Raw genomic sequence first — 25926 nt, 5'->3', positions numbered from 1 at the left:
GTACAGGATTTTGAGCATTTTTTAAAACAACTCTGTTATAAGCTGCATGAGAAATGCGCTACATGAGAAATGCACTATTATAATAAACACAGTTAGCCCAAAAAGTAATGAAGGGATAAGAAAATGTTACATCATAAACTGACTAAACCAGCAAGTCAGGATTTGTAGGCAGTAAACCAGATGCATCAAGATAAAAGTCACCATCACTGCAATTCACGCATGCAAAAACATGAGTCTTAGGCCTTATTAACACCTGGTATTAACATCCATCTTGGGTGATTGGATCAAAAGTGGAATGCTCTAGGTACAGGTGTGAATGCACCCAATGCGTACTCAATGCTTCTAGAGATCAAACAGCTAAGACCATATTCAGAAGTGGTCCGAACCTCATATGGTCACATTCTTTAAGCAGTGTGTGACTGCTCTTGTGTCATGAGACACATCAATGGACTGCTTATTCAGCTGACATACTTGCTTATCCAACTCCCTACTTTCTGTAACTGCAGACTAAGTTCTACGTTCTACATTTTTTTCAGCTTATACGCCAATGTGTCCTGGGCCACACTATAGGACCAGCTATTCAACTGATGTACGTGCGTATATGACACTCCACTGGATAAGAAAAGAATTGATGGTTCTTTTACACAAACACAGAGCAGAGGGACTATCTCTGGAGCCATCCTACTCCCAGCAAACGGTCAGTTCAATGTCTGCCCAGTTAGCATGAGCTACACAGCAGCATCAGCAGCAGCAGCAGCAGCTGGTAATTGCTCCCAGCAAACTCCCACCGACAGTGACACAGCTTGACTCTGTCATTAAAGACTTACAGTTGTCCAATTTTTGGACCACTCAAGATGCATGGTAATACCAGGTCTGATCAAGCTCTGTAGGAAAATGGTGACTGCATGAAGTGGTGAGCAAATGATCGTGAGCCCCTGTCTATGCCTCAGTCATGAAAAAGCAACCCTAAGGCCCTCAGTGTGCTAAATATGCCCAAAGCATTAGGCCTACTCATGTCTTCATTTTTAAGTTTTTTTCATAGATGTGCATTGTCCTTTATATGTTGAGCCTCCTAAGTACCTTATCAAACTAAAGTTTGACCTCTATGATATTTATGGATGAATTATATATCTTAATTTCTCAAAACTGGACATTTAATGCATTTAATTTAACAGCGACAAGATAGCCTTGAGCTGAATCGCATAAGTGAAAAGAAATATAATGTAAAGCTGACACAACCTGAGAGGCAATCTCAGACAGAAAACACTGACAGGAGATACTGCTTTGCTTTTAAGCAAAATCTTAGTCAGAATTTGTCGTTAAGTAAAACTAAAATTTGAAAAGTGTTTAAGATTCCAATGTTGACAATAGCTATTACATACTTGTAATGTCTGCAAGTTTTAGGTTAGAATTTTACAGCTTTTATTACAGCATGTACAGAGCTAAAATTCTGAAACTAAATACACCCAAACCAGCCTGGGATGCCAATTTTGTTTGCTCTAATGAAATGTATCCTATCAACTTGCACATTCTCATTAAGTTGTATTCCATGTAACTATTTTTCAGATAATATATTTAGATAATATAGCTTTGGGACCTGATTATAAAATATAAACAAATCAGACTATGATGTTACTTCATACTTGAAATGCTGATGGTCACTCTTTAAGCTTTACACATTTAATTGGGTTATCAAAATATTCAATAGTTGCCTTTGCAAAAAAACAAAAACAAAAACAAAAACAAAAAACAACAATTACATAACAGATCTACAGTAAGTATAAAAATGCATACCTTGGATGGAGAGAGATGATTGTATGTTGTTGTTTGTTGGGATTTCACTGTCTCTCTTTATGCATGATAAATATATAAAAAGAAATACATGAAATTGAGAAAAAATGAACAAACTTGTTTTGACAGCTTTTGAATAATGTGGGCTGATAGTGCAGATCTAAAAATAACACTTTAAATGTAAGCTGCAGGTAAGAAGTGCTAGCCCATTCTCATTCCCAAGGTGCAGGACTGGGCAATATATTGATATTATATTAATATTGTGACATGAGACTAGATATTGTCTTAGGTATTGGTGGTTTAAAGGCTGCATTACAGTAAAATGATATAATATTCTGGAATTAACAGACTGCTCTAGCTGTTCTATTTTGGCCTTTGACAATTATTTTATCAAAAATATTATTGTGTAAATATTTTGTGAAAGCAACCATCCTACAATATCTTTGCAATATTAATATCAAAGTATTTGGTCAAAAATATCATGATATTTGATTTTCTCCATATCGCCCAGCCCTACCAGGGTATTAAGTATGGCAGCTTGGTCAGCGGCAGTTGCTGTCTGATTCTGACACAAAAGGCACCCTTGAGCGTCTGTAAGAGATACCACAGGCTTTCAACTACATCGAATGTAAGCCCATCCCCAAAGGCATAGTATAAAAAGCAAGAAAGGGAAGGAGGGGTGCTGGACGGGTCCAATAAACAGGACTTTCACCCAGGAGACCACTGTTCATGTCCCATATGAAACCAAAAGTCAACTTTGAATCTTTAACTACGTTACATAGTTAACGTCACATGACATACGTCACTAAGTGAAAACATGATCTTTTTTCTAAACCTTGTCAAGCAGTTTTGTTGCCTAAACCTAAAGTAGTTTTAGTGACAGGTCCTGGAAACATGTAAGTTTAATTTGAAAGGACACTGGCAGACACTGACACCTTGTCCCTGAATGCCCAAAGCTGATGCTAGAGGGGTACCTAGAGCATCATATTTTTAAGCATAGCGCCACAGACCAAGCTGGGTTTTTTTTTGTTTGTTTGGTTTTTTTTGACAAATTGAATGTGTTGGAAATGCATAGTCAACAACTGAAGAGGGAAAAAAACAGTAGTTAGCAGTTTGCCTGTAGGTTTGAAGTTCAGTTCATGTACATTGCTCTTGCTGTATCTCGTTGAAGTTCGAAAGAGGCATTCGTAGAGGACAAGTCTGGCTATGATACAAAGTCTGCTGGAGTTTCTCAATATAATAACACTCCGATGTGTAGTCTCTTGCTGCTTCTTGTTGGTCTCTGAGGTGAACCATGCAGGTCCACTGGAGCGCAACACAGGCTTTTTGGGCACAGGTTAGGCAAAGTCACGGTGACATCAATTTGATGATCAGTTAAGCCCATATATGTGAACATGAACAAATCTCTTCCAAACCTTGAAACCCAAGTATCAAAGCATCAACCTGAGCTGCCATCACAAGACAAGTGCTCTACACTTCCTGAGTGACAGAGAATTGGAAAATCTGACTTGGAGTTTTTACTCCCAAATGACTGTTATTTCATTTTAGCAAAAAGTCCTATGCTCATGAAAATCACAATGAATACTGTCGCCATACCTGCAATATCAGTTTGCTTTGGCTGATGTTGCCAGTGTTTGTGTCTCCAAGACAATCTTAGCTCTGTTTGGTAGATTTGGGAAAGACTTATTGATGTTCACAAATCAGGACTGAACTTTCTTGTTTCCGTGTGGATTGTCCTTTTATCCCTCTCCCTATCGTACAAGGGAGACAATGATACCAATCCCCTATCAGTGCCAATAGGGACGACTTCCCCCCGCTGGCCTCTTCTCAGCTTTCAGGATGTAAGTCTTTCTTCCTGCCTTTCCTCCAATAGGAAACATCGCAGTCTGGAAAAAAAGAGAGGAGAGACACTTGATTAACTCTTGGAAATATTATTCCATGTCTGTTGCTTCTTTTTATGGTAAAAAAGTGTAAAAAAAAAATATTTCACAAACCTTAAGAACAGTTTAGCATTCATGGAAATATGCTTATGAGAGTAAGATGAGAATGAATGCCACTGTCATGTCTGCACAGTAAGTATGTATATGGAGTCAGTGGGCAGTTAGCTTAGCTTAGTACAAAGACTAGAAACAGGGGGAAACAGCTCGCCTGGCTCTGCCCAAATAAGCTTAAATTTACCCTAAGGTTTCACCTCTTAAATAGGCACAAAAAGTAAGAAAATTTGTGTTTGGTAGATTATTTCTTTGTTGTAACAATGCTTCTTGGCAATAAATCTTATACCGTTGGAAAGCCTGTTTATTTCCCTTCTAAATGGTGCCACATTTGTAAGGAACATGCTTTTGTGGGATGAGCAGCAGAGCTGAGTAGGTGGGTTGCGCCGATGAAAAATTTGCCAAATCTTCTCTGCCAATGCCAAACAGTTTTTTTTTGCTTTTGACTCTTCTTTGGTGTTGTTTGGTGGATTGGATGATTGAAGTCTGAAGAAACAAGACAAATTGGCAATTTACCAATTTATTCATTTAACAAACAGGAGCCTCAGTAGTGTGTGGATGAACCATACACAGCCACAACAGCCTGGCAGCTCCTCCTCATGCTGGTCACCAGCCTGGTCACACGCTGCTATGGGATGGCATCCCATTATTCATCCAGCATTTGTCGAAGTCAGCCAACGTGGTTGTGTTGGTCACTTTGGCACAAATAGCATGTCCAAGCTGATCCCACAAGTGTTCAATGGGGTTGAGGTCAGGACTGCTGGCAGGCCATTTCATCCTCTCCACTCCCAAATTCTGGAGGTAGTCTTCTCCACACTTTGACCCTATGATCCAACTGCTGTAGGCAGAATCTGGACTCATCGCTAAACATTACGTTCCTCCACATGTTCAGGTTCCAGTGCACGTGTTGCTGACACCAGTGCAAGCGGGCAGTCATGGCAGGCCTCCTGGTAGCCCTATGAGACCGGAGATTGGCTGCATGCAGTCTGTTCCGGATTGTCTGGGCAGAGAGAGAGAGAGATGAGCAGCGTTGGGTCTGGCTGCTTTCCTAGGGTTCACCTTGCTTAGCATCCGTTTCACATCCTGTACCTGCACAGTCAGTGAATGGGAGCTGGGAGCTGGTTGTGGCTGGGATGGTGTGGCTGCAGACTGTTGGGTTAGGACCTCAAAGCTTGCGAAGAAGGTGTTCAGCTCTTCTGCCAGCGCAATGCTTGAGTCCTCTGCTGCGTTGATCTGCCCCCCGAAATTGGTGATCTGCTGGATACCCTGCCACACCTGATTGTTGTTGGTAGGGTGGCTTTCTATTTTCCTCCTGTAGTCGGACTTGGCTTTCTGCATTTCTCTCTTCAGGTCAGCTCTAGCAGCACTGTACAGATCTTTGTTATCTGACCTGAAGGCGGTGTTGCAGCCCTTGAAGAGTGTCTTGACCTGGTTGGTCATCCGAGGCTTCTGGTTGGGGAACACCTGTATGCATTTGTCCACCGTGACATTCCCCATACAGAACTTGATGTAGGATAGTGCAGCCTCCGTGTGTACAACACTCCACTTGGTATGAGTGAAACAGTCTTGAAGCTGAAGAAGTGCATCCTCAGGCCACGTTGTGATGGTATTATTCAGTGGAGTTGCCCTTCTTCTGAGAGGTGTGTATGCAGGGGTAAGGAGCATAGATAGGTGGTCTGACTTGCCTAAGTGTGGGAGCTGTATGGCTCTGTATGCATGGATCTAACGTGTTATTCCCCCTGGTCGGAATCTTAACATGCTGATAAAACCTAGACAGGACAGACTTTAAGTCTACCTGATTAAATCACCAGCAACAATGTGTACACTGTCGGGGTGACCCTGCTGTAGTTTGCTGATGGTGTGTGACAACAGCGAGAGAGCTATGCTAGTGTTAGCATCAGGTGGTATGTCATAGACTTTATAATAATAACTACCAGATGCCAAGATGGCGCCTATTTATTTCAATGGAGTTGGTTGCCTGGTGCGTGCCAGAAAAGTTTCTCCTTTCCAGTTTAGAATGTGGCCCATCCAAGTTCCCCCTCAGCTCATAGACTTTACAGGATGTCACAGACTTTTTAATCACTTTTCTCAGGTCCAGGAAAGTTTTACACATATAGAACCTCCATGGATGAAAAAAATTATAACATAAAGAGTCATAATTGACCTTGTTTGTAGTTTGAAGTGTCTTGTCAACAATTTTTCAGATGTCTCTTTTGTAGTTGTGGCCTATGGGAAAAATGTTTTTTTGGGCCACAGGGGATTTTTTTTTTTTTGCTGCAATGCTGCAAGCGGCCACTGGGAAAAAACTGACTGCAAGGCTGAGCAACATTCCTTGGGGCCTATTTTAACCTGAATTGATATGGGTTTATAGGAAGTGGCTATATATTTACTACTTATCAGAAAACTATTCACAGAGCAGCCTCAGAATTGGGCTTCATTTTTTAATCACATGAGTAAGAGACCTATTTAGCTACCCAAATGAGGATTTTCCTTCATCATGATTATGGATATTGACACAGAGTTTACTCCGATCATACTTGTGTTAGTATTATGTACACTATCCATACCAGATACTCGTTTCATTCAAAAACTCAAATCTCTGTTTTTCATCTCCTGCTGTATCCTAGCTCAGCCACTCAGCCTTTCAGCTTTCCTCTGGATATTTTGCTGTTATCAATTTCCATTGCAGTTTACTGACTGTCTTCTTTGCACAACACTCAGTTACTTCCTCTTTAAACAAGTCTCACAACATCTAGTTCAAGAAGAAGAGACTTTGGACATTTTGTACTTTTATTTTTATTTTTACTGTCACTATTTAAAGGAAAAAATGCAAGCTGATCACAAAGGATAAAAGTAGAAAGTTTTCAAGATCATTTTTCACCAGGGTTGAGAATTTGATACCCACATGAGACACATGTGGAACTGTTTGCTCCAAGAATGGGGGCCTCAAATGGCATACACTGTATACTGCCACATTATGACAATGACAGATTACCTCGAGTACGAACGAATGGCCAGGGCAGTGTACATACCTACATTAGTAAATGTATAGCATTCCCCATCTGTGACACTGTAATCTTTACTGATATGCTGTCTGTGCTGTTTAGGACCTTAGGTCAGTTTTATACATATTCTAGGTGTTTTTACTTTATTATAGGTGTATTCTTAGCAGGATTTATGGTTATCTAATCAAGCGCATTCAAGCTTCTCCCATGTCAAAACAGTTCATACCTACATACATAAGTATGGTTACAAATCATTCAGTGAAAAACAATCCACCCTAGTACTGTATCTCTTTCTGTGAAATGTATTACTTTTAATTTTAAAAAGTGTAAAAATACAGTATATCACTAGCCTTAAATGAAATTGGGTCAAAAGCATAGTGACGTGTTACTGGAAGAAGAGTATGTCATATGAGGCCTTCCAATGAAAGGTTTTTGGTAACTTAACTGTGATGAAGAAATTTGATTAAAAGCAGATTTAAACATTTTCTAACACTGCCACGTTTTACCTTTTGTATTCACTACTTCTTAGTTGTAAATTAAGACAGATAACATATATAACATAAGCCCCTTTTACACTGCCTCTTCAGAGCAGGAATTCCACACTGTTATTCTGCCTCACCGTTCTGTATAAATGGTACATTCACTGAATGAGAGGACAGAGTTGTCTCCTCTTGTCTCGCCAGGAGAGAAGGTAGTAACAGCGCAGAAATTACATATTTGTAAAAGGTACAGTCGGCAGAACTATAGACTGCTGGGAGATTTAAGAAGCAGCTGAGAGCAGTTAGCAGCTAACTCAAAGAAGAGCAGTGGCTGAAAATGTCCTCTTTTTTGGAAAAACAATGAGGTCTGAGACCTTCTTACCCTCCGAGCAGAGAACAAGACCAACTGCCACACAACAGGGACGGGAAATGATTGTTATTGCCACATCAATGCCATTGTTATTGTTTATAAAGCGCTACTGATGTGTATTTTATGTTACACTAGAGGCCGACACTGTTGTGTTACATGTCACACCTCTTAGCGTGTTGTCTACAACAACACACTGAAGCAGCATAATGTTGCTGTTGTTTTGTTCTGTGTAAAAATGCTAAGGTGGCATGAAGAAGGGACTTTGTAGCGGCTCTATAGTGCAATCACTCTATAAAAAGGGCTGTAGAGAACTGCTGAGAAAAGTGTACATTTTGGTTTGCACTGCAGTGTGTGTTTAGTGTAGGGCCATGCTTAGTTTAATCCATCCAAGCAACAAATAACTCATCAGCTGAGAAGGACAGTGCCGTCTTACTGCTCATCACTTTATCATCTGCTTCTGAAATGTGTCAAGTGCTGGCTGCTATAGTGATGTTTGTGCCACTGCAGCATGCTGCAAACAGATTCTGTGATTCTGATGCACGCTGCCATTTGATATTTGGAGATGGACCATGAAACAGATACAAATTAAAGGTGGCTTTAAATGTTTACTGCCTCATTAAATCCGTCTCGCAGGGGTCTAGTAGGCTGGATTAAAGCCCACGCATAACTCTGTTGCACTGTTTTTTTTTTAATGAATGTAGTCACGTGTTGGGGCCTCTCTTTCAGGGACACTGAATCACACACCTCCAGATCTTAACTAAACATTCTGGTTTCCTTCTAACAAACGCATTCTGTATCCATCAACTTTAAGTAAGGTTAAGTCATGTCCTATCAATTTAAGTTTTGCAAAATCTGGGAGGGGGCCCTCTGCCAGAGCAGAAGGTGGGGCTCTTCAAAAACAACTGGAGTTAGACCTTCTATCTGCCTCAGCAACCCCAGCAACAACAGCAAAGCTTAGCTGTTAGTGTATGAGTACTGATTACCTTGGATACTTTTAAAGCTGAAAGATAAATCAATGCAAACACTTTAGGAACAGGTTACAAATGTAACGCCTGTTAAATTTTGGTTTTGTATCATTTTATTATTTGTATGATTTTCCTCATTCCACAATTTTGTGATTTATTGGATCAGTTTTACTATGCTGTGTGAAACTAGTAATAAAAATGACATTTCGGTATTTTCCATTACTCCTGCTATTATGAAACAAAGTGTGTCTGGGTGTGTGTTTGGCAATGTTTCTGACAGGAAGGAATGTTAGCTTCAAGTGTTTGTGTGCTGTGTGTAGAACAATATCACTATGTGGAAATCTACAGCCACAAAAATTTGTCCAAAAAAGCAATGTCTCGAACATGAGCTGCAGCATCAAAGGCTTGGCTATGCTTTCACTGAGAGCAAAGGAGGACATTTAAACAACGTCCTCCGCAGCAAGGTCAAACAAAAACATGTTGGGTATGTACTGTACTGACTGTCAACTAAATTCTGTTTATGTCAAATCTAAGCTGACACTTGAATTGGTTCCTGATTACATATGACATGAAAAAATGTGCATCTACGACAACATGTTTGCGTTACACAATTTTTAACCCCACATGAGGCATATCATGGCCTCAGTGTCTTGGCCACTGGCTGACCCAAAATGTAGATGGACACTAGAATGTCCTGCCTTAGACGAGCTATTTTTTTCTTTGCTTTAAATTCTTCTTATTGTGTAGCCAGCCTGTGCTACTTGTGTGTTAGCCTCTGTTATTATAGTACTGCAACATTAGAAAAACTGAGCATGTCTTTTACTCTTAGGTTTTAGGTGCAGCCTGCGGTGTCACCAGCAGGTGTTTTTTGTTACACTCACAGTCCTGCGGTGCTTCTGTGCCAGCAAAGCACTCGCTGAAGAGACAGTGCATGGTTTGGCAGAAGTTGTCCAGGAGGGATTTCGGGGAAACATATCGCCAGCTGGACTCTGGCACTCTGTCGGGCTCTTCTGTTAAATTATCCCAAGTATCCTGGACAGACTCTGGAAGCTCCTGCTGGAACACCTGGACACACACAAAAACACACACAGAAACACATGCATGTTGTGAGACATGGCCAGGTAGGCTAAATGTAATCCATGAGGCGCTTCGCATCTAAAAATGTCAATATCTCATAAGGAATTAGTCGACAACAGTGTGAGCCAGCATCAAAAAACCCATTCACTGTGAGCATTTCAAAATGTGATTATGCATGGTCAATATGCACCAGATTATCATGGGCAATGGAAGAAAACACAAAAATGCTTCCCTGAGCTGCAAAACACTTCCTCCTACATATTTTAGCCATTTACAATTGGAGAAAGCCAATGCTTTTAATCCATAACATTTCAAAGCATCCATGCAGAACTTGTGATTCCCTTAGCCTCTGTCTGTCCCTGCAGGCTGTGATTCCTCACACCTCACATCCACCCACATGCAGGACCTCAACTGAATGGCACATGGGGGTCACACAATGTTTAATAGGTCTGTGTAGGGTAAGAACAACCAAATATTTATCATTTTGTACCAAAGTAAAACCAGGCAAGAACATTTTACTTAGGCCCACTTTTCTCTCCACTTTTGGTTGCACAATCACCTAAAAAAGTAACAGTTAATGAGTATGCTATATTGATAGTATTTCCTATGTGCTAGCATTTTGTCGGCAGTGTGTTCAGACGAGGAAGCTATTAACAGCTTCCAAAGTACACCCTGTTAAACCCAAAGTCACACAATAGCATAAACAAACTAGCTGATGGAGGCAGTGGTAGATAAGCAGCTCCTGTGTTCAGTGATGTTAAATTACTGTTTTCCTCAATGGAGTCTGGCTTGTCTTCAAACAGCTAATAATGTGTTGCTAATGACAGATAAACCTTGTTTCCAATCGTGATCATTGACAGCTTGCAAAGTACAGCTTCTCCTCTGATACCCCTCATTAAGCCATAGCATTATGGGATTGGTTCCTCAGGTTGGTTACGTTACAAACTCTGGAATCTGTGTAGCCCTACTCTGCAGATCAAGGTGGACATGCTCAGCCATAGGACTGACTGCTTATTTCAGTCATGATATGCCTTAGCATATAAAAACACCATATGGACATGTTAACAAGATTGAAAACTTGATTTTCAGTAGAGGGGATCTTTAAGTAAGCATTGATGAAGTGTGATATCGTTCTTTTATCTTAAAATTAGTGGTAAATGTTGCTCTCATAATTTTATTGGGCTTGGGATTGGATTTACATGAAAAATCTTTAAATAGTGAAATTTGGAGCCATTTAGTGTCATTAATGTTGTTACTCATAGCGTTAAAATAAAATATCTTGTGGGTGTGGCCCCAAGATTCTGAGGTGTTGGGATGTCAGACCATTGCATTTGCCAGCTGGGGTGGTGAAAACTGGAGCTAACTGGCAGGAGTCTGGTGACTGTCAAGTCTTTGTAATACCCCACTGAGGAACACTTCTCAACTCAGCATGTGTATGTAACCAAATTATTTAGTAGAAATGGTGAAAGAAGATACACATTTTACTGCAAAACACACAAAAGAACAAAGATATGGATCACAGTTTATGTCGATTATATACTGGAAGACTTAACGTCTAAAAGACTCAAGTCTGACACCCTCTGACATCTCAAGACAATGTGAGTTATTAGTCACACACTGTAAGATTTTGCAAAGACTGGGGATCCAACAGGTTCACTTTTTGCAAGACTACAGCTAGATGCCTTTGAGATTATTTCCCATTCAGCTCCTGAAGGAAAATATTACGCCAAATTCCCTTTAAGAAATGTAACATATTAACAATTCATTATGTGTCTGCAAGAACACATAACTCTAGAAACACAAGATAAAATGCATCATATGTCGACAGTATTCTTGCCAATTCGGCATTATTATAATCCACAAATATTAACTGAATTCGCATACAAACTTCACATTTTAGATTTTGTCACCTCAACTTGTTACCAACCTTTGTTGGATAGCTGCACTATTTTAGTGGGAGGAGACTGTGGGAATAAGAGGAGAACCGTTTCAAAAATTACAATGTCTCACTAAAATAAGTTTGGGTTGGATCAGATACATGCAGAATTACACATAATATAATATAATAAACACTTTTTTTATTTACTCTACAACTTCACAAGTCTCTCCTTTATTACACAGTCCAAGAGAGCTGTGACTTGTTCACATTGTTGCCCTGTCCATGTATATGCTGTATTTTGTTAGAAAGTCGAGATAAGAAATTGACCGACTTAAGACTGCTCGGTCTGGGTTTTATGGCCACCTAAAGGCATCTGATCTGGCTGTGATCAGTCCAGACAGTGTCAGTGTCTGCTGACTTTAGACTCAGTATACTTCAGCACAAGGTCACAGCAGGGCATTTTGTAGAGGATGGCCGATGAGACAGTGGTATGTAAATGCATGTAAATTGTCCAGACATCCATGTCTGTCATTTCAAAAGTGTTTTTTATCACTGCCTCTGCCTGGCCGACATGCTTTAACACAGAGGACAAGGAAAACACATATTCAAAGTGAATAAACTGGGCTGGAATATTAGACACCAGCACAAATACAGGAAAAACTAAATTTAGTAGACTGCCCAAAGCACTTCACTGCAAAATATCCCTCATGCTAACTTCACTGAATGATCAGTGCGTGTCCTGAATTCAACTTCACTGAACTCTTTTAGGATTATAAGTAGACGCCACATTTAATTTTTTTAATGATGGAAGCATTCATTCCCAGTACTGATAAATAGGGTCAATGTGACATCCATCCCCTGTCAAATATCCTCTAACCTCTGCAGTCTGAGAGAAAATCACTTACTAACTTAATTGATTAGTTTTAAGAGTAACTAAATACAGCTGTACAGATACCTGAACTCTGGCTTACCTCAGCTGGATGTGATTGTACAAAGACGCCCTCCGCATCCCTGAAGCGACTTTCCAACTCAGCGGTGTATGGACGTGAAGGATGTCTCTCTGGCATAACCCTGATGATCTGAAATTACAATTTCACTTTAGTTTAAGAAAACAAGATGCTCTCAAAATTGAATATAGCAAACAACACGCTCAGCCATCTTCTTCATTCAGATCTTTGACTCTGTGTACGTAGACAAACAACCTGAATCAAGCATGCGATGACGCTGGTGAAACCAGCTCTTTTCTTCTTTTTTAATGGAGGTTGACAAACCAGCTTCACTGATGTCAACAGCTGTACTGGTGTGACGCAGAAGACTGGGATGGATTGAGTGACTCACTTAGCTTTGAATATCCGTCAGTATGAGGTTAAAATGGTTAGTTGTTGTTTGCAAACAGTCCCTACTTACTTCTAAGGACTACATGGGCCCAAGCCCAAGGCCCTGGAGGGCTGGAGACATTAACCGAGAGGAGACAGAGCTGCAGATCTCCACCCCACTAATTTAACCTGTTCGTCTTTGTCAGGAGCACAAAATGTGTGGGTGGTGTTTCACCACTTAAACCCCTGCATTGACCAGTCCATGTCAGCATACAGTATGTGCCTGTTCCTTTAAGGAGTCAGTGACTGACATGTGATTTTAAAATTCTGATCTTTATTGACTGATTTACAAAGGTTTAGTCTTATGATTTACCTCAAGCTGACATTTATCTCTGTGTGGCAAAAATACAAGGTCACATAAACCACCTTATATAACCTTTTCATAGCACTATAAAATAAAAGAAAGGTCTGCCAGTGACAACACAGGCTGAGTGTTACACACATTAATGACCACAGGCGGTGAAATCATATTGAAACTTCGAGCCCGTTGAGGCAGTTGGGAGAGAAGGTTTTAACAAATTACATAAACTGTTTACACAAGGGAAATAAAATCATTGTTTTTTGACAAAATGGAACATAATGCATCTTACAATATTCCTACCTTTTTTAACACGCCTTGGTTGACCTGGAACCACAACCTCTGGAGAATCAGCTCATCCAGCCCGTCCTTCTGTAACCTCTGATGGGTAAAGAGAGGAGAGAAATTAATCAGAGGTGTATCAGATTATGTGAATCTGCGATATAAAAGCAATGTTAAAGAAGAAAAGATACTTTGATTTTGATATTTTGTCAATGTTTACACTATAGTACATCAGCATATAGCACGAAACAATGTATACATAAAAAGACACAACAGGTAAACCATAGGTGGAGTTGTATTAGTCTCCATAGCCAGACCTTTGTGGCATAAAGTCACAGACCTGAAGTCTGGCTTTGTGAGATTTGTAACACCCACCAAACACTAGAAGGCTTTGAAAAAAAAGGCTACAGCTAACTTCCTTTAAAGATTATTTCCCATCCTGCACCTGGTGGAAAAAAATTACACCAAACTCCCTTTAAGAAATATGTAACTGGGAGGAGACCGTGGAAATGACAGGTGAGCCATTTCAAAAATAAGATTTCTCGCCAGTTGGTGGAGAGACACGCACCGAATGAAACATCAGCTACACACCTCCACCAGTTTCTCCACCTTTTCCACAGTACAAGAGAACTGAGTGTTATCATCCTTGTGCCTCCCAAGAGTTCCCTCCCATGTTAACTGTCTACCTGGTTTGCTGCTTCCTGTTTGGTCCTGGAGAGAGCGCAGCTACTGGTTGTTGACCATGTTCATGTCATTATACTTCAATATAAGCATGAGCTTAGACTAAAAACATGTTTGATTTTATCGGAGCACCATGACAAGAAAAGAGCTGACTTTAAGACAGCTTGAACTGAGTTTTATGACCACCTTACACCAAACGATCGAAATCACGAGAACTCTAACATAACTCTTGGGATTTTAATTTGAAATTCAGTGACATCAGTGAAATTGTGTGAAAAGTCATTTGGTGTAACAACATAAAGCACAGGGAAAGTATCTCTAAAGGAATCTCCTCCACTTTGTCCTCTGTCAGGAAAAAAACATTTACCATTCTGTTGATGCTTGAAACTTTAAAGACTTCCTCACGATGAACCCTGATGGTGTAGTTGATGGGGAAGTTGTGCTTCTGTAATGCATAGAAAAACAGAAAGAAAAAAAATATAGCATGTGCATCTCATAAAGAGAGAGCTATAACATGTGTTGTGCCTTTGAGAAACTGGTTACGACATTTATTATCAAATCTAGTACATCTTAAAAAACCAACACAAATCCAAACTGTCTAATAACAACAAGTAATAACAATAAGTATGTCGTGTTCTATTTATGATCGAGTCCCCATCTGGGACAGACACTAATAAGACAGTGAGATAAATCATTACCATAAGATTGGATTAGTGGTAGTTCTGTCATGCGCATTCAAGTTCCAAATGGATTCATATGTCGACAGAAATACTGTTGCACTGAAACATTTGTCAGTGAACAATATCACTTCTTGTATGCAAACAGAGGAAGTTTGTCTTCTCACACACACTCTACAGATAAATCAACTAATTAACAGCACCACTGAATGTGCATTATGAATAAAGGGATAGCACTGATCCATTTTATACCCCAGTTTTATTGTTTAGGACAATTATCAACACAGAATGACAATTTAAAGGGTCACTCCACAAATTATACACAATATGGTCAGTTTATTTATAACTGGGAGTATGACTCAGCCTATTGAAATGGTTTAATAATGTCTTCTGCCTCTCTGGAGGAGCTTTGTCAAGTCTGGGAAAATGACCAGAGTGATATTATAAGCCTTTTTTACACTGAGATTGCACTACAGAGTCACTATGAAGACTCCTCTTTACGCCACCTTTATGCCACCATTTTTACACAGAACCATAGCAAAAGACACGTGACAATTAACACAACAGCGCTGGCGTCTTTATAAACAATAACAAACGTCACACCTGTGACACCCATGATCCTGTCCTGCTGTTGTCCCTTTTATACAGACCTCATTTAGGTGCTGTTACTACCACCGATGCTGCCTTAAAGGTGAGGAAACTCTGTCCCCCCATTCTGCGAATGTACCTTTTAAACATAACGGCGAGGCAGAATAACTGTGAAATTCCCACCTGGAAGAGGCAGTGTAAAAGGGGCAATAAATATGTCAACTCGGGCTTAGGGGCTACAGAGACCTGGGGGCACAGACCTTAAAAGATGAGGCCGTTAACCAGGAACAGAGATGAGAGGTGTGTTTATGGAGCCTGTCTCAGATTAGGAATTAAATTTAGCATATCTCTGCAACCATTTTTTAAAAATTACACCGAACTTTATAGAATTTTACTACCATCTACTTTAAATTTCAGTAGCACAGAAAAACAGTGTTTCATTGTTTAAGGAAAATCTCTTGCCGTAAATGCCATTATTATACTATCCTATTATTATCTAGTTGTCAGTTAAAAGTCACTCTGGGAATGGCGGTAAATCACTGATGTAATAAAGGATGTGTTAATTTGTGGGTAAAATTTGCTCGCTTGCTTCCATATTCACTGAGACATGCTTGTAAGCATGCCATCATTCTCTCACCATGTACCGTCGCCTGTGGCTAAGGCTGTCATTGAGCGTCTTCAAGGGCGTGCACATGCTGGCTGGTGTTGGGGCCATCAGAACAGGTGATAGCAGAAACAGGCCTTAAAAAAAAGAAAAGGAAACACAGAGCATTAGATCAACTGTCATTTTATATTTACTTTTCACACTGGCCACTTGGGATGTCCTGTCCAATTAAAACACTTATACACACTTATATACCTAATCAGTCTGGCAGAAGTGAGGAAAGGAAGCACGCTACCTGTTGCCTGTCTCCTAACTTCCCTGTTCTGTACAAAAAAGAGAAATGACAACTGTCTCTCCCTAGATCCTGCTTCAGATAAGGAAAAAAATAGATTTCAGGCCACTCCTCAGGAGAGAGGCAAAAGATAATGTACGTCTTACAGGGGAGGGTGTGTAATTATGTCTCCATCATTTAATCTGATCTAACCAGCCTTGTCATTATTTTAGCAGCCGTGTGATGTTGTGTCAGTAAAGAATCCAGCGTTTTTACCTTCAAAATAATCAAAGCTCACAGTAGTCCAGAATCACTCAACCAACAGCAAGTGATTATTCTGACAGTTGACTGGCTTCATGCCAGCTGGCAAACACACAATGACTTCTGTCAATCCAACATACAGATAACTGTCATTCATATGCATCTTTTTCAGAAGATTTATAGCAAATCTTGTCATTCACCTTTAATTTGCTTACATTTAATTGGCCATTTAATTGATGTACCAACATCAAGAGCATTTAAATTAACATAAAAAGTAAACAAACAAACAAACAAAGGTTAACACATTAATTAAAGACAGGCAATTCTGAAAACTTAATTTGCCAGGAATAAAATCTGTGTTTTAATGTATACGTCTTCTAACTAGAATTACCGCTTTGTGGTTGTATGCCTCTGAGAACCCGTCAAGATACAGTTTATACGTCCGTCCGAACTCATGTACAATGTTTCAAATATGGGTGTTGCTGCAATGATGCTACAAATTCTAAAACCTGTATGATCGCACAAATCTTCAACCCGGCAGCATGGACGTATTTTACAATCAGCACAGTTTTAAGGTGGGCGCCCAAGATTAGAGTCAAAATTCAGTCTCTGACCAAATGCCTTCCCTTCTGTTCCTGAGTGACGTCATTTCATCCTATAACACAATTATGTGAAGTTTTGTCATAATCAGCATATGAATTCTTGAGTTATGGACAAAAATATGTTTTGTGTGGTCACAGTTACCTTTGACCACACAAAAAAACAAAATTTACACCAGATGTTCATGTGATATCATGTTCAAAAGAACATGAAGTTAATTCTTGAGTCCAAGTCATAAGAGTGTATAAACAAAGTGGACATAGCCAGTGTGACGTCACACATTGGTTTGTGGACTACTGTTTTGAAGCCTTGAGTTCACCATCTTGGTTTTTTGATGCAAGAAGTGACCATATTTGGATGAGAGGGTGGGGCGGTGGAGGAGCAAGGGGTGGATGTGACTGAGCAGCCGAGGACTCGGTAGCAACTTGTCAATTACAAGGTAGTCAAAGCACGCCCTGCTTTATCGTCCATTTACTCTCAATGGGACCATAATTTATTAAATGAACATCATGCTGTATTGGAGAAGACTTTAAACCAAAAACTCAATAGGGAAATATTTACTTATCCTAACTCTGTACTTACTAAATCCAGTGAGAAGTAGGGTCACTTTTGGATAGACTTGACTACAATTCGTCTTACTTTTGCAACCAGAGGAGTCGCCCTCTGCTGGCCATTAGAAAGACTGCAGGCCTAAGGCACATCTGCATTGGCTTCCCCTTTCAGACCTGGAGATAATCCCTTGGTCAAAGTGAATGTTTTTGCCCAAGTCTAAGAAATTCCCTACAGGCATTTATGAGATATTGGGTTTACATGAATGGGACGAATGGACCAATAACCTAAAAACATAATGCCTCATGGCTAAGGTATAAAAAATTAAATCAAGGCCAGATGGCCTCCAGATGGTCAGAGGTGTTCTTAGTGTCAGTCACAAAAAGTGATTCGGTCAGACTCTGGGAAAAAGTCACTCAATCAACTAAAACCCCCCAGGGGCCGTATCTATTGCTTTGAGAACGGTGTCAGAGAGCAGTTGAGAACAGTTGATAATCGCTGACAAGGAGTCTCGCATCAGGGGTGAATTATCGAAGTAGCAAAACAAAGCCTACGGTTTAAATATTTCCCACCTATAATGGAAAACCCACAACAATTTGGTTGTTTGTAGCTAGAGTACTGAGGATGCACCTGTGTCCCATTCAAGTTTTGATTATCAACCAGGCAACTGCCCGGGCCCCAGACCGCCTTGGAACACTGAAAGACCTATAGGTTCACTGTGTCAGTTGGTTTGTGATAAATGATGAGTTGCAAATTTATTTGAGAATTTGCACAACTTCAGCCTGGAAAAAAGTGAAATGTCAGGTGATAGAGAGTGGAGAGTGGGAGGAATGGTGAATGGTAAATGGACCTGCACTTGTATAGTGCCTTTCTAGTCTTTCGAACACTCAAAGCGTTTTTTACACTATGAGTCACATTCACCCATTCACACACACATTCATACACTGGTGGCTGAGGCTACCATATAAGGTGCCACCTCAGTGCTACTCAGTTTTTTAACCACTCACATATTGATGGAGCAATTTGGGGTTCAGTATCTTGCTCAAGGATACTTAGACATGCGGACTGGAGGAGCCGGGGATTGGACCGCTGATCTTCGGATTAGTGGACGACCTACTCTACCATCTGAGCCACAGCTGCCCATCTGGTCAGTAGTGGGTAAATCTGGCCATGATGAATTATCCCATCAACATGAAAGTCTGCTGCGCCCTGCTAATGGTGCTTTGTTGGTTTACAATGTGCAAACATTCAGTGGGAGTTGAGTTACTCAAACTGTGAAATGGCATTAATAACAACTGATTCACCACTTTAGGCCGCGCCAAGTCAAACCATGCTGCACCAGTTTGTCCTTCCATTATCAGATAAGATGTGCCAAGCCACTCCGAGCTGCTCCATAGATGGACCAACTCTGAAGCAGGGCCAAAAGTGCGCCCAACTATCTCCAAGCGTGTAGCAGTGATGTATCACCAACTGCAGCCAACCCATGACGACCCCCTTCTCCCCTTGAAACAAGTATGTGTGTTTCGAGACTCGACTCAATTCTGTCTGTGCAAGAGACCAGATAGAATGGCAATGTATGATCAGCTTTCAGTACGTTTGTAGCTTCTAACTTTATCACTGTGGTTTGGAGTTTAGTTTAAGTCCCTGTTTGTACTTTAACAAAATTATGGGGGACTTATACTATGAAGAATCTATGGAATGTGTTTATCACCGTATTAGCCGTGAACAAATCTAAAAATACAGCAAGGAGGAAGAATTTAAGCAGAAACAGCCACAGTGAGATGTTAGATTAGAGCTGCAGACACCAGGCTCTTACTGCGCCTCTGCAAACAGCTCACCTCCATCAGGTAAACTTCTTTTAGCTGCTGTACAGTATGATGATAAAAACACTTGCAGCAAAAAAAGACAGATTTTAGCCTTGAATTTACCCACTGCTTTTAAACGTCATCACTCAAGACAAGCCGTCATCAGTTAAAGATGCACAATCAAGTGGGTAGCCCTGTTGTAATGGAGACACAAATCCCTGTCCAAACTGAATCAAGCTAAGCCAGCACAAGTGTGAAAAAAGGATACAAGTTTAAAAGAATATGCCACCAGTTTAGCATGACACTCACCTCGTCGGTCTAATGATGGACGTTTTTTTTTTTTTTTTTAAGTCTGAAAATGGTGCGGCACAACCAGATATTGTCTTTTTTATTGCATGCATGGATTTAAGGTAGTTTTTATTACACTGCTGTATGTTATTGTTAATACTATAAAACAGGGATTTACAACATGATTGGTAACTGTGTGAACTACTCGGTGGGTTCGCATTCAGTGGCGCTGCTAGCAATTGGTCGGAAGGGTGTATGGGCGGCAACCTATATACTGCAGAGATTGCTACTGCGCAGACTCTGGCTCCGAATGACGTCACTATAGCAAGATGGCAACGGCTGTACCTAGGATAGTTTAGCTTCACTTCTGTACAGCGCGGGTTGTCAATCTTTATATACAGTCTATGTTTTGGAGTAGTTCTTATCTTCACCTTAAGCTTAGAGAAGAAAATATTACCAGGTTTTTTTTAAAAAAAAATATTGCTTCTCCCACTGTTTAGCAATAGGAAGCTAATGTTTGTACACCATACTAGCTCTCATGATTATCAAGATATTGAAAATATTAAATAGTAATGTGTAATTTTCTAGGTCTAAGATGACATAATGTGTGGACACAGTTACTGGGTTGTGCAATTGCCACTCTTAGTCACTTTATTTACACTAATTTAGTTTTTTTCTCATAAGTTTCCTGTTCTTTCGCTGTCTTTCATTTCTCCTCTGACTCACAGATATATAATCCACACACAGCTGCTTAGCAAGAGGTGAAAAAACTGAAACATGACTCAGGCTCTTGATCTTCCCCTTAACTGTATTTACCTAGTGTTGTTGGAAGACCTTAGATTTTGTAAAATGGATGATCATCTCTACAGTATTCTCATCATGCTCTTTTCTGTCCATTTAACTACTCAGATACAAATGAACCCTTTCCTTCATCCTCAGCTCAAATGCAGGTAGCTACATTTCCTCTAGGAACTTGCCAGCTACAAGATGAATTACTTAGAAATCTAAAAGGGGAACTCTTTGAAGTGTCAGACACCATCAAAGTAAGCCATCCTTTCACATCGGCATGATATGTTACTGGTCGCCACAGCATCAGGGGGAAACACGACCGGACAAGGACATAAAGTTTGAGTAGGGTAGGTGGGAGTGGTGGTGGATGGGTCCAACAACCACCAGCTTTCACCTGGGAGGCCAGTATTCACTTCCCATATGAATGAGTATTTCTTTCTAAGCCTGACCACATGTGTGTGTTGGCTAAACAAAACCACGTGTGTCTGTTGAATTGACACAGTGAATTTATTTTGAAAGAGACCGTATGCAAACTGTACATTTCCTGTGAAAATGAAATTGCATTTGAAAAGAGACAATGCATGTAACAGGCTGAACTTGACAGTTCCAGAGTGTCAACAACCAAAGCACCCAGGCTACCTTGCACATTATGTTAACGTGGAAAGTCCATGACCAAGTGTAGATATGTGACGAGGTTGGAGTGAGATAGTGTTGCAGTCATAGATTTTTGTGTTGGAAGAGAGAAAGGGTAGCTCAGTGTTATCTAAAAGTTTTCAGTGTCATGACTGAATATTTAGCTGATGTTGATGATATAGGAAAGTCCACATGATTTCAGAACGAGACTTGGTCATAAAACAGACCAAGCAAAAGGTATTTCAGTTCTCTGTAGGGTCCTTTCAGTAATGTTGTAAGACACTCATTATAACAATCTGAGCCTGTCAGGGGCGAACACAGGCACGGGCATGAATTGATTGATTTGATTGAGGCGCACCTGCCCTCAGTAGTTATATTGTAGCCTGTTTCTCTGCTGCAGCACTCTAAATACTAGACCAATTCAAAAATTGTTGTTCCCACGAGTCACTTAGACACAAAAATATGATAAAATAGGGTCCAGGTTGAAAAACACCAGAGCTTCCCTATATCCAACTTATTCCACGATCAATACATAAAACCAGCAAGACTTATATGTAAGATTTTTCTGTTACTACTTTTCCATTCAACCAAAGTCACGTTTAACAGCACAACAGCAGCAAAAACAGCTCAGTTAAGCTAATTTCAGCTACATATGTGACAGATTTTCACACAGACAGTTGGTGGTTGATGACACACAGGAAACTACTTTACCTTTACTGTCTGAAATAGATACGAAATGCCCTTGACTACAGTACTCCAAAATGTTTCTAATGTACTACATGCATGTGTGTGTGTGTGTGTGTGTGTGTGTGTGTGTGTGTGTGTGTAAGAGAGTTGACTGATCCCTCACACATGCTGCTGCCAGTTTGAAGAGAAGATTTTTTAAAGGTGGGAGAGTGAAAGGGCTTCTGTACCATCTGGAAGTCATTTCATGTGAAGAACACAGAAAAAAAACAATTGGGACAACTGCCCTTTGATTTAGTGCTGGATACAATGACTGGGCCATTATCTCAGTATTTAATTTAGTTAGCATTAAAGTCTTTTCATATGTAAGCTTGTACAGTCCATAATGCTAGCTGACGAAGATTCAGAGAGACTTTGAGTATATCATAAACTGTGTTTCTGTATCTCAGCCTGCATGTCAGCACGTGTTTGTACACATGCAAATGCCTGAGGCTGTGTGTATGTGTGTGGTGGTACATGTCTGTGTGGGTCTGAATGGATTCATTTGTACTGTACCACCTAAGATTATTTACATTTTTTGTGAGTATTGTTGCAAATTCAGTGAGCTTTTCATAGTGTTACAGTCAGTTGGATCAGACTACACTAGGACTCGATGTCAGTGGCCAAACAGGTTTGTCTTAGTGTAGCAGATGGAAACCTAACATTGATGATATTATACTGATTATTATGTAATCAGTGAGTGGTAGCCTGCAGCAAATATCCTCCATAATTACAATGAGACGAGTACAATGATGCCTGCCCGTCTCTGAACCCTAAGCCAGTTATTAGGCAAAGTGTGCTTTCCTTCCTTGTTTGACCTTTTTGTGGTCACATCCTAACCACCAAGAAAGTACCCAAACAAGCATTTTGGGAGTTTCCTCTGAAGACACAATCCTTCTTAAGGCCAAGTCTGACGGAAATTGTACATTTCTGCAAACCACAAATACGTTACATTTGTATGTTTCCTATCAACTTTTCTAAAAAGATTATATTATATGAGCTGATATGTCAGCTGAGGATGGTGGCGATGCTGGATGGCGTGACACCTAGGTGAAACGTCTGCCAAGCTGCAGAGTACTGTTCAAGACCAACAAAAATTTCATTGCATTTCCAGGTGGGATAGTGCCATGACATGCAGATATTTTAAGCCAAAACATGATCTTTTCCTAAGTGGGTTTTGTGCCTAAGCTTAACCACGTTAACTGCAGTGCTGTTAAACATAAAGTTTCAACATATCGCCAACATAATAATTTACAAATGTAACATATCTCTGATTTGCAGAAACATAGAATGCCAACATTTTCTCTTTCTCAATTGAGGCGGATCCCCACATGGGTGATCCGGCAGCAAGAGATTGACCACTGAGGTAGTGGAGCTGAGTTCCCTGTGTTGTGTCCTTACAGGAGTTTAAACTAAGTTCCTCTGATGTGCCCAAAGAAGACTATTTCCTTGAACGGAGTTTGGTCCTTAATCTACAACTTCACACAATCCACAACAAGTGGGTAACAGGACCAAATGGCTAATTCTGGTTTCTGCATTCCCACATCCCCCAAAAAAAACATTTACACCAAACAAATCCACCTCCTACTGAACAACCCCATCATACACATGAAACTCAGGAAGACTGTTCTCATTCACTGTCTGTCTATATCCATCCAAAACTTCAGCCAACTCTCTTTACCACCACCACCACCAGTGTCTCGCCGGGAACTGCCCATTGGTCCGACAGCCCATTGGTCCGACAGCCCATTGGTCCGACCATATTAAACCCAATGTTCCGAAGTCCGTTCCGAAATCATCATGATGTCTTGTAGTTAAGGTCTGGTTAGGTTTAGGCACAAAAACCACTTGGTTAGGGTCAGGAAAAGATCATGGTGTGGGTTAAAATGAAAAAGAAAGTGACAAACACATAAGCCGTGAGCCTGCTCCGCCTCAAGCCGCGGACAGTCGGACTAATGGGATGTCGGACCAATGACACGGACCCGTCTCGCCTACCACTACTCCCATTACAATGATTTTACGATGGGGTCTAATCACCTGTCTGAGTCTCTACACTTCAAAAATAAAATGGATTTGATCACTTTTAAAATTAAGTCTCTCCTGACTGAAATACACACAGCAAAGAGCTTGCATCTTTAATATGTCTGGTCAGACAGTAAGTACACTTAATGTTTACCAAGCTGCATGTGGCTGTTGTTGAGGACTGCACTTTAATATAAAAATGTAGAAAAACCCACAAAAACCAAACGTAATGGGGCACAAATGTATGGGCTGCCACAATTGCTCAACTTTCCCTCGCAAAAACATATTTTCCCACAAATGCGGTTCTTCAGTGTAAACATGTTATTCACGGTGCAGAACATACTAAACATACTGTGCCGCACTGTTGTGGTTATACATCTTTGAACGCTTTTTACACCAGTTTTTTCTATGGGATCAGTGAAAGTATGCTGACAAGGAAAGAGTAATGACCCCTTTGGGCCCTCTGCAGCATGTTTACACTAATGAGGCTGTTGTAGGTGAGAGGGTGCTGCCATGTTAAGGAGACTCCATAATCAGATAGCCACTGTGAGCTATTACCCTGTAAATCAGCCTGTTGCCCTTTCTCCAACAACATACAGCAACACCAGCCCCCATTATGAATGTGTGGCATTTTCTTTTTGCTATGACATGAAGGTATGCAGAGTAAAGTTCATGTAAATACATTTGATGACATCAAATTGACACAGTGAAGAGTTTATGTGTCAGTTCAAAAAAATGAAATGCAAAAACATGTGTATTGTTTAATATGCAGTATATGAGCACATTTATTAACAGTGTGCTTCAGGTTTTGGCTTGTGTTGTGTTTACTTCAAATGTTCAGTGAGCTACACTAGTTGGTTTAAAATATTGAGTGGTTTCAAAAATAAGAACTAAAATTATAATAGCAGCTCGTGTTTAATTTTTGATGCTTGGCTATCTATCTGTGCTCCAACAACCTGCCAGTGGCTGCAGTTACGTAAATTATCATGCTTCCACAAGTCTCCTCTTGCTTCTGGCAAATACTGAGGTGAAGCCAAAGACTTCAACTTGAAAAGATCTAAATCTGTGGGTGACAAAACAACCCTGTTGTTAACACATTCTGACAACAGTGACGTTAATCAATCTGTCCATTTTCTACTATCACTTACAGTGGTGGTGTACTTCTTATACCCCTTTTCCACCAAAATTAGGGTGTTTATGTGTTTTTTTTTAAACACCGGTAAACCTGCTAAAAATAGGCTTCAGACTCGTCTCCCATTGCCAGTGGGTCAGAGCTGTGTACACGGCTCTGCAGCAGATGAATAAATCTTTCTTTGTGTGGATTTTTTTAGTGTGTCACATTTGACGTCCTGGGGGTTGGCTTTATTGATAATAAATGTTTCTGACCACTGAGATAACCCGTGCACCAGGCCTATTCATTTCATAGCCAGTGGGTCACATCTGGCCCAGAAGCCAGGGGAATTCCAACCACGCTTAGCAGCTTTACAAAATATCTGGGCTGCTGTCAAATACTCAAGATAAGTCTTATGTCTTTTTCTAAACACTTTTCATTGACTTTGATGGAAAGCATCATAAGGTGAGATATGTGTGTGTGGGGGGGAGAAAGAGAGGGAAGAGAAAGGGAGGGAGATGCTGGTGGAGAGAGAGACAGAGCATGTTATTGATTACTCTTTTTGCCCAATGTTACGTTTTGTGTGTCACTTGACTTTCTGGCAGTACATAAATAGTATCGAGAGCTTTTTTTTAATTTTGTTTCTGCACTTCATGTGTCTGAGTCAAATATATGATCAATTTTTTTTGTTATGTTGGCATTGTTATTTTTTTGGTTCAGTCATTCTTATTTGTTTAAAATTTGTCATTACCAAACACTAAAAAAGGGGTTTTTGAATACAGGCTGCTGAAAATGCCTGGCCCACCGACGT

The 25926-nt window shown here is 40.3% G+C and overlaps 1 protein-coding gene across 2 annotated transcripts in view; it reads right to left on the bottom strand.

Moving 5' to 3' along the window:
- The window catches only part of il34 (interleukin 34), a 46699-nt gene that overhangs the window by 784 nt on the left and 19989 nt on the right, over positions 1–25926 (bottom strand). For both annotated transcript variants that reach the window (XM_049574729.1, XM_049574728.1), the window contains exons 3-8: positions 16097–16200; positions 14562–14639; positions 13535–13612; positions 12529–12636; positions 9483–9666; positions 1–3677 (exon numbers count right to left, since the gene is read on the bottom strand). The exon at positions 1–3677 is cut by the window's left edge and continues 784 nt beyond it. In XM_049574729.1, coding sequence (XP_049430686.1) covers positions 3619–3677; positions 9483–9666; positions 12529–12636; positions 13535–13612; positions 14562–14639; positions 16097–16200 — 611 coding nt within the window. In that variant the 3' untranslated portion in view covers positions 1–3618. The remainder of the gene's footprint in view (positions 3678–9482; positions 9667–12528; positions 12637–13534; positions 13613–14561; positions 14640–16096; positions 16201–25926) is intronic.

Source organism: Epinephelus fuscoguttatus, linkage group LG4 (assembly GCF_011397635.1).
Source record: "Epinephelus fuscoguttatus linkage group LG4, E.fuscoguttatus.final_Chr_v1".
Classification (NCBI taxonomy): Eukaryota; Metazoa; Chordata; class Actinopteri; order Perciformes; family Serranidae; genus Epinephelus; species Epinephelus fuscoguttatus.
Note: the sequence above shows the minus strand (reverse complement) of the source record. Positions and strands in the feature narration are given on the sequence as shown.